At 36.8% G+C, this 10015-nt stretch overlaps 1 protein-coding gene across 1 annotated transcript; it reads right to left on the bottom strand.

Annotated features, from left to right (window-relative positions):
* Positions 1–2813: 2813 nt before the first annotated feature.
* On the bottom strand, positions 2814–6672 carry LOC136227083 (UDP-glycosyltransferase 79B6-like). Its single transcript, XM_066015800.1, has 2 exons — positions 6398–6672; positions 2814–4342 (listed from the first exon to the last, which is right to left on the bottom strand). Exon 2 carries the CDS (start codon positions 4327–4329, stop codon positions 3004–3006), a length of 1326 nt encoding a protein of 441 aa, XP_065871872.1. The 5' UTR covers positions 4330–4342; positions 6398–6672; the 3' UTR covers positions 2814–3003.
* Positions 6673–10015: the final 3343 nt, after the last annotated feature.

Raw genomic sequence — 10015 nt, 5'->3', positions numbered from 1 at the left:
TTTTTTCTTTAGAAAAAAGAAACCGACACCCTGCCAAAAAAGGGAAATATTTGAATTTTTTTAATGATTGTTTGAATAGTAACTACAATTTGACAAAAGGAAGGATACTTTCCTCTAAATGACAACATTAAAAAAAGATAGTGAATTTATTATAAATACTTTTTAATTTATGTAATTCTGTGTAAATTTCTCTTTTTTATATAAATCTAAAACTTGGTGTCTTCTATGCTTACTTTGTTTTTGACAAAGTAAGATTTACTTTGTTTTTTCTACCATTGGATGAGCTTACTTTGTCAAAATTCATCACCATCCAATGGTGGGAAAAACAAAGTAAGGCTTACTTTGTCAAAAACAAAGTAAGCATAGCCTAACCCCTAAAACTTTATTTCCATCAATGATAAATTCAAATCAACAAATATTATTATCAATTATGAAATAGTTAAATTTTAAAATATAAAACTAAAAGAATTATTTTTACAGTAACAAAACAATCAAATTAATATAACGTGGAAATTTGAGAGGATAGTGGAAGGGAGGCCGCTGAGAGAAATTGACATGGATTAAATTAGATAGATATGAGGTTTAGTTAGATTTTAGTTTAATTATTATTATATATTATTAATAAAACTAAATGTTTATATAAAATAATACTAGTATATATAAATATGTTGCGGGCCGGGCCAGGCTGATACGGGCTTTAATAATAGATTCCAGGCTCAATCCATAAATCAATGGGTATCTTCGGGCTTGGGCCGGGCTGGGTTAACTGTAAATTTAGACTGACCAAGCCCGTCCCATTGTCTATGGGTCTGGACGGGTTGGACGGGCCATCGGATCCGTGAACAGATCTATTTTCTACCAAGTGGAGAGAGTTTGGAAAAGCATATATTTTTTTTTCCAAAATAAGGCCTAATACTTTCTAGCCTCATGTACTTATTCAAAAAATTCAATTGTTCTCCTATACTTTGAAAGCATCCTATTTTACAGCTTGAAATTGTTACAATTAGTTAGAATTGCAGAGATCAGAGATAATTGATATGCCCCTAAATTAGGATGTGTATTGGATTAGTATATATATATATATACATAAGAGTCCTACACTGATTAATACTAGGAGATAAATATAAAGAATATAAATAATTAATTTTAACTAATTGGATGATAATCACAACTTATATTAATGAATAAACAAGATAAATATAACTTAATTATCTCTAACATCCCTCGTAAGCCGATGGTGAGATTGCACCATTAGCCTGGAACACAGAAGCTGAAACCGTGCACTAGCAAGAGGTTTGGTGAGACTATCAACAATTTGATCATCAGTCGGAATAAATCGAACAATGAGAAAACCAGAGCTGACTTGTTCACGAACTAAGTGATAGTCGAGTTCGATGTGCTTGGTTCTGGCACAGAATACATGATTGACGATGAGGTAGATTGCTCTAACATTGTCACCTCATAATTGAATAGGACGAGGTATAGGAAAGTCGAGTTCACAAAAAAAGGGAGTGCATCTACAGTAACTCCGCAGTAGTATTTGCGACTACTTTATATTCAATCTCTCTGGAAGAATGAGAATAGTTCGTTGTTTCTGTGTGTTCTAATAGATCAGGCTATTACCAAGATAAACACATAATGCAATTGTTGAACGACGATCATCAGAACATCCTCCCTAGTCACTGTCAGAGTAATAGTGAACATGTTTGATCGATGCAAAAGATAGAACAATACCATGATCTGAAGTGCCTTGAATGTAGCGCAAAACGCGTTAAACACACTTCCAATGTTCATCAGTTGGTGAGTGAAGAAATTGACACAATTTGCTTATTGCGAATGCAATGTCAGGTTGTGTAAGTGTGAAATATTGCAATGCACCAACCACACTCATGTAGACTTCTCTTGAGACTAGACGTTTACCGATATCTTTAGATAAAGATGGTGTTGTTGACATTGGGGTAAGTGTGAATTTTGAGTCCACCATTTTCACTCTATCGAGAATATCACTAACATACTTGGTCTGACCTCTTATTCATATATCGAATTTCAATTCCCAAAAAAATACTCTACACGATCCAAATTTCTGATGGGAAATTCTCTTTCCATACAAGCAATATTTTGCATATCCGAATAGGTGGTGTACATGTTACAAGGATATCATCAAACATGTGCTTCTTCTATGGCTGATAAAGGAAAACTGAGATTAAATTTATTGTAGCACAATTAGGGATGTAAATGGGGCGAGGATTACCCGTCCCCGACAGGGACGGATAATCCCCGCCTCGTTTTATTATGGGGCGAGGATGGGGAGTAATATGTGCCCCGTTAGCGGGGATAGGAAAGGGTATCCCCGCCCCGCGGGGATCCCCGAACCTGCTCCGTATTGTACCCCGTGGAGATTTCTGACGGATTGCCCGTTTAATCCCCGATAACGTATTATTAATCGTAGAAAATAAAAAATAAGCATAGAAAAACTAGAACCTATGATTAATCTGATCCAAATATTTTACCTCTATTTCACTCTATATCTATTTGTTCATCATATTTTTTTTTTCTCTATTCTTTTCATTTATTTCTTTTTTCAAATATTCTTTTAAACTTTAAATGGGTAAACGAGGATACCCGCGGAGTCGGGAATTCCCCGCGGGGCGGAGACAGGGATGAATTTTGTCCCCATTTGTTTCGCGGGACAGGTATGGGAATTCCCCGTTTAGTCGGGGAACGGGGATGGGAACTCCAATCCCCGCCCCGTTTACATCCCTACGACAATCATTAAATGTCACACATATATATATAATGTTAAATGTCACAAATGTCAAACACACATATATATTATGGCTCCTATTATTGTACTCCCAATATAGAAACAGCTGAATACCAGACCCGTGAGCCCTGTTTTACTAAACCAATGATTTACCATTTTCAGATGATAAACCACCACATTCAAACACAAGAAAAGAAATACATAACTACTGCAATAAATCAAGCAAAAGAAAAACATAACTAGTGCAATAAATCAAGCAACTTGTTGATGAAAGTGTCAAGATAGGTTTGTTGCATATCTTTATCCAGTATAAACTTTCTCCACCTAGCATGATTGCTCTTTATCATCAACCCCACTTCACTCTCCAGGCTCGTTACAGATACGATAGCATTGCTCAAGCTCTCCTTTGAAATCCACCCGTTTTCTTGCTTTTTCACTTCAACTGCAACTTTCAATTCTTCCACCATTACCATGGAGTGCACATCATAATCAAAGCTCGGTGGAACAAGAACTATCTGGCAATGGCTCGCCATCGATTCCCACATAGAACTCGAGCCACCATGGCTAACGAAGCACCCAACAGACGGATGGTTCAGTATCTGTTCCTGTGGAACCCATCCTCCATATATCAGGCCTCTTTCTTGAACCCTTTCTTCAAACCCATCAGGCAATGCTTCTTCTATGGTTGAACAGTCATTTGGTTTAGATAATGCTGCAAGAAATGGCAGCCCAGATAACTCGAACCCGAAAAGTAGTTCTTGGAACTGGTCCTTTTGTAGCATGTTTTGGCTCCCAAATGCACAGAACACTACAGAACCTGGTTGAAACTTGTTCAGCCATTTTTCCCATTTCTCCTCCACTGGTGCTTCAGCTTTTTCCGGTAGGAGAGGCCCTGTTAACAGAACTGGCTTTGAGAAATGCTGTGCAAGGTGATCAACAAAAGGCGCTTCGATTTCATAGCAAGTCCTATATACTAAAGCATCACTCTCTTCTGAAGCAGTGTGCATCCTCTCATAAAAAGATATCCCACTACCAAACTCTACAGCTGGTTTAACAGATGACTCATTCTTCTTTATCATTTCTTCACATTTCATGCCTCTAATCATCATCTTCTCAGAAGGAACTAAGCTTATAGCTGACAGAGCTGCACACACTATGACGTACTTAACAGACTTAAAGCCTAATTCTCTACCTAAACAAGGAAGCCAGAAAGAAAAATCAAAGAAAACAAAATCAGGCATGATTGTGCCTAAAATGGCTTGAACTTGGTCTCTTGTTTGATCCATGGCTGTGCAGAGGTGGCTCTGGAGTGAAATGGGTATGTCAGATAGAGTTTCAACACCATGAGGAAGGCCTTCAACATGAGGTATGGTGAGAGGAAAGAAGTGAATGAGGTTTGGGAATCTATTGAGTTTGGCTAATTTAGCCTCAACTCCTTTAGGTAATAAGAAAGAGATTCTGCAACCACTTTCAGCAAGTTTATTAGAGATTTGAAGATAGGGTATGAAATGCCCAAATGCAAGCCATGGATACATGGCTATGTGAAGATCTGAGCTGCTCTTCATCTTGCTATGCTATCTGTCAAAACAGTTTATCATAATCGTGTTATGTGATGTATCTATTCGAAAGATAGGGTACAAATGTAGCTTTATAGTTAACGAGGGAGAACAGATTTAGACTCTGCATTTAAAATCGTGCAATGTTAGCATTAACGTTTTGTAGATGGAACAATTGCAAAGTTCCAAATTCCACTAACGGCAGATTCAACGAGAGCCTACCAAATGTTAGTACTACAACATTGTACGGTTTAATAAGTGGAGTTTAAATTTGTTTTCCTCTGTAACCATATTACTAAATTCATAGCTTGGGTGATGCAGACGGGAACCAAAGTACCGATTTTTGTTGAAATGTGTCATTAGTGAAGTCTAAAAGTGCTATATCTATAAAACGTTATTGCTAACATTGCACATGTGTCGTCGATCTATAAACCTTTAGTGCTAACATTGGACCAGATTTTGCAGGTGAAGTCTAAACACATAGCTAAACTAACGAGGGAGAACAAATTTAGACTCTGCATTTAAAATCGTGTAATATTAGCATTAATTTTGTAGATGGAACAATTGCAATTCGACTAACCGAAGATTCAACGAAGCCTACCAAATGTTAGTACTACAATATTGTACGGTTTAATGCGTGGAGTCTAAATCTGTTTTCCCTGTAACCATAGTACTAAATTCATAGCTCGGGTGGTGCAGACGGGAACCAAATTAACGAGAAATTGATTTTTGTTGAAATTTGTCATTAATGAAGTCTAAAAGTGCTACATCTATAAAACATTAGCGCTAACATTGCACATGTGTGGTTAATGAAGTCTAAAATTGCTCGATCTATAAACCGTTAGTGCTAACATTGCACGGGATTTTACACGTGAATAGCTAAATTACTGAAGGAGAACAAATTTAGACTCTACATTTAATATCGTGCAATGTTAGCATTAACGTTTTGTAGATGGAACAATTGCAAATTCCACTAACGGCAGATTCAACAGGAGCCTACCAAATGTTAGTACTACAACATTGTACGGTTTAATATGTGGAGTTTAAATTTGTTTTCCCTATAACAAAAGTACTAAATTCATAGCTTAGGTGGTGCAGACGGGAACCAAATTAACGAGAAATTGACTGTTGTTGAAATGTGTCACTAATGAAGTCTAAAAGTGCTATATATATTGCACATATGTCGTCAATGAAGCCTAAAATTGCTCGATCTATAAACCGTTAGTGCTAACATTGCACGGGATTTTATATGTGAAGTGTAAACACATAGCTAAATTATCAAGGGAGAACAAATTTAGATTCTACATTTAAAATCGTGCAATATTAGCATTAATTTTGTAGATGGAACAATTACAAATTCGACTTACCGAAGATTCAACAATGTTAGTACTACAACATTGTACGGTTTAATAGGTAGAGTCTAAATCTGTTTTCCCCTATAATCGTAAGACTAAATTCATAGCTTAAGTGGCGCAGACCGGCAATCAAATGAACGAGAAATTGATTTTTGTTGAATGTTTGTCACTTGGTGGAATTTCCAGGCGGTCCCAAGCCCAGACTAAGGAGGCGGGTTGTGTTAGGTTTGTGGCGGCCAGTGTAAAACTTAGCCACATCTTATGATGTGAACCAAAATATGAATATCAACACGATAAAACCATGGTTCATATTAGCCGATCCCGAATCATTTTGGACTAATGCTTTGTTGTTTTTGAAGCCTAAAATTGCTCCATCTATAAATTGTTAGTCCTAACATTGCACGGTTTTATATGCGAACTCTAAATTTATTCTACCCAAATAAGCATTTAGCTTATAGCTTTTGTTATCCTATTCATACAGAATAAACATAACCCAGACCAAAGTTTACAAATTAAATTAAAATTCAGAGCTGCACTTTCAAGAATTAGATCGGAGTTTAACTCAATAAAGAAAACCAGACAGAATTTCATGAATTCAATGAAAAATTCAGAGCTGCGCTTTCTAGAATTAGGTCGAATTAGTGTACTCAATTCAGTTAGGGGTTATTGGATTAAGCTTGATGCTGAAATTAGTTAATCAAACTCAAACAGTTCTTTCTTACCGGAGTAACCAACTGATCTGAGAATAAGCTGATCAACGGCACAGGCACGTCTCGTTCGGATTTGCAGCACCGATGGGAAGTTTAACCCTAAAGATAGATGAAGTATGAAAATAGTTGTATCATTTACCCGCCAACCTTAACCAATAAATGTTGCCGGGATCCCTCTGTCACACCAGCAGTAGCGCTGATGTGGCACAATCTCAGCTCGCTAGGTACTGGCCAAATTACTAGAAGCACTTCTCAATAACAAATAGATGAACTTTCATGCATATTTTTCACAATGTGTAACATGATCCCGCACCATGGTAAGAGGTTTCACCAAATGTGGATCTAGGGTATTCTGAGTGACATGGAAAACCCCATGCTTAATATAAGAACTCGTTTGGTTGTTCGGGATCGTAGTTCAAATAGTTAAGAGTATAAACTCCGTAAGCTATAAATTATTAATGGCATTGTACCCATTTTGCTGTCCAAAACTAAAACTTTAAAATTAATTACGATTCTAAATTGTCAAATCATTAGGCCACTGAAATAAGTAAAAATATGTTCAAAATAGATTTAGAGGATTGTTTAATCAAATAATTTTCGACTAGATCTGAATTGATGATTTTTGTTTGGAACGGAAACTTAATTGATGATTTTTATATATTTCAAAAATCTAATTAATGATTTTGATAGTTTAAGGTCTTAATTAACTTTAAAATCTTAATTTGAGGGAACCAAATAAATATTTACCTTTATTAATTATTAATCCTTTAATATCTCTAAGTTAAGTTTATGTTTAATTAAATTTTATATAACTTTATTTATTATATTAATATAAGAATGAAAAGAAATTTCAACATAATAAAATTAGATAGAGATTATGTTTTTTTTTTGTTTTTTCTGCTGTTAGAAGCATAGAAGGTACCATAAAATTATATCAATATAAAGTCTTCTTAATTAATATAGTATTTTAATCTAAATATATATTTCATATAATATTATTTTATATGGTACTATTTGTTATATATGTATTATTGTATTTCTAATTTATTAATTAATTAAATTAATATAAGTTAAATAGATATTATTATTTTTTAACCTAATCTAGTAAAATCAAAATTTTAGAATTAATTACTAATTAATTTTAATATATATTATTTTAGTAAAAAAATATTTTTTAATAATTTATTGGCTTAATACATACGCAATCCTCTGAACTTGTCCTTTTTTTCATTTTACCCTCTAAACTTGAGGGACAACCCCTAAACTTCCAAAAAGCCACCCAATTTTCCCTCCTTTCCGACGTGGCGCTTGGATTATTGCAGCTTTGTATTTTGCCAGGTCAGCGCCACGACAGATAGAAGGGGTAAATTGGATGGTTTTTTGGAAGTTTAGGAGGTCAATAGGTTGTCCCTTAAGTTTAGGGAGTAAAATGAAAAAAGGGACAAGTTCAGGGGGTTGCATATGTATTAAGCTTAATTTATTTTATTGTTCAGTTAAAGGTTCGTTGGACACCCTTTAAATGAACATTCTTTCTATTAAAGTTTTCTACATATATTAGTATTCGAATTCGAAATCTCTATATTAAGTAACTTGAAGTCATTGACCACTTGAGTAGACATTAATTGGTTTACTATTATTTAAACTAAAATATCGTATAAAATAAAATATTATATGAAAAATAGATTACTATTATTTAAACTAAAATAATCTATTGTTATAAATTTGATTATATACTTTTAAAAAAATTGATTATATACTTTTAACTAAAAATACATATAATAATATTATTATTAATATTACTTTTCATATTTGCATTAATATAATACTATTTTATATATAAAACTTAATTAAAAGAATATTTATATAATCTAATTAGTGATATAAGGGTACGCTTACCAATTAGAGAGCGTTTCGCCTCTCCTAACATGACCTAAGCAAAAACCTTGAATATCTGCGATTGACGAAGGCGATATTCCCTGCGATTGACGGTCGTGCGAAAACCTTGGCGATCGTCGAAGTTTGAATCAGATGAAGGAGAGGGAGAGGCCGAGGGAGAGGGACCGCTCGCGGTCGGGTGGAGGGCCGGCGCTGGTGGCGTCGGCGAGGGTGGACGGGGAGGCGCATGGTGCTCGTGAGACTGAGGGTGGATCCGGGTTTGATCTGAGGAGATCTGAGGTGATCGGTTGCCGCCGATCTGTATCTCCTCGTTCAAACGGCGGTCCGTTTGTGGGTGAGTCGGCTGCTTTTGTTTTACAGGGGGGTTTGATGAGTGAGGAGTCGGTGGGGTTAGTTCAGTTGCCGGCGTTGCAGTTTGGTTGTGAGGACAGATCGGGAGGTGAGTCGGGGGTCTTGCGTCCGGATCCGGTGGGTAGGGTGGGAAATGAGGGTCTTGGGCAGGGGAGTGGGGGTGTGCAGCGGGCCGGCGGGGTGCCCCCTCCTGCTGAAGTGGTTTTAGGAGATGGTGTTGGGGGAGTGAAAAGAGTAAGGAATGGGACGATAGTCCAGGGGGGCGGACTGGCAGGCCAGGGATCTTGGGGAGCCATGGTGGTGGACGGTGGGGTTTCTGCGGTTGCCGAGGAGGTCCGTTCCGTTGAGAATTTAGGATCTAGGGTTATTATTAATGAAAATAATAAAAATATTAACAAAAATTGTAACGAACATGGTTTTGGAAAAAATTCTTGGAGAGATACGGTTATGGGAGTGGTTGAGGAGGAGCCGTTGTCAAACGAAGATGTTATAGAGAATGAATCGGAGGAGGATTTTTCTGACTCGGATATTGAGGATGGTGAACATGATGATCCTTTATGTCCGGTGATTCGGCTTTCCTCGATAGAGAAGCGTGGCCTCAGGGCTAAATGGAAGCTTTCATGAATTGTTACGGTGCTTGGAAAAAGAATTAGTTTTAACTATTTTGCTCAAAGAATCTAGGCACAGTGGGCCAAGAAAGGGAAAGTAACTATTACTGACTTAGAAAACGACTATTATGTAATTAAATTTACTAGAGCAGAGGACTATAATGCCGTGATTAATGGTGGTCCATATATTATTTCTAATCATGTTCTGGCTTTAAGGCCATGGGTCCCTAACTTTAACCCGCATGATTGCTCTGTGAATAGGATTCTTACTTGGGTGAGGTTCCCGGGCCTACCAATTGAATATTACAATGAAAGCTTTCTTAATAAGATTGGTGGGCTCGTTGGGAAAGTGCACCATGTGGACAAGACTACCATTGGGACAGTTAGAGGTAAGTTTGCAAGAGTTTGCATTGATATTGATCTAGCTAAGCCCCTTTTATCAAAATTCTGTGTTTAGAATACTGTCTACTTTATTGAGTATGAAGGCATTCATAATATTTGTTTCGAATGTGGTATGTTTGGTCACACCTATGAAGGTTTCCCTAAGAGAGTGAAAGTGGTAGAGGAGGTTGTTGAAGCCGTTAAAGTGAGAGGTGTTGGGTTCCAAGAGGAGGGAAGGAACTTTGGACCCAGGATGGTTGCTAAGAGGTCGGGAAGGCGCAGGACTCGTGCGACTATTATTCAGAATCGTCCTCCTGACATTAGCAAGGACTCGGGTCCTCTCCAGATCAATCCTGGAATTAAGGAGAGGTCTGGCCCAAAGGAGAAGGAAGGT

This window comes from Euphorbia lathyris, chromosome 4 (genome assembly GCF_963576675.1).
Source record: "Euphorbia lathyris chromosome 4, ddEupLath1.1, whole genome shotgun sequence".
Classification (NCBI taxonomy): Eukaryota; Viridiplantae; Streptophyta; class Magnoliopsida; order Malpighiales; family Euphorbiaceae; genus Euphorbia; species Euphorbia lathyris.
This window is presented reverse-complemented; position numbering and strand designations above follow the sequence as displayed.

Coding starts and splice junctions, on each gene's coding strand:
- LOC136227083 (XM_066015800.1), bottom strand. CDS start 4,329: ATGAAGAGCAGCTCAGATCTTCACATAGCCATGTATCCATGGCTTGCA.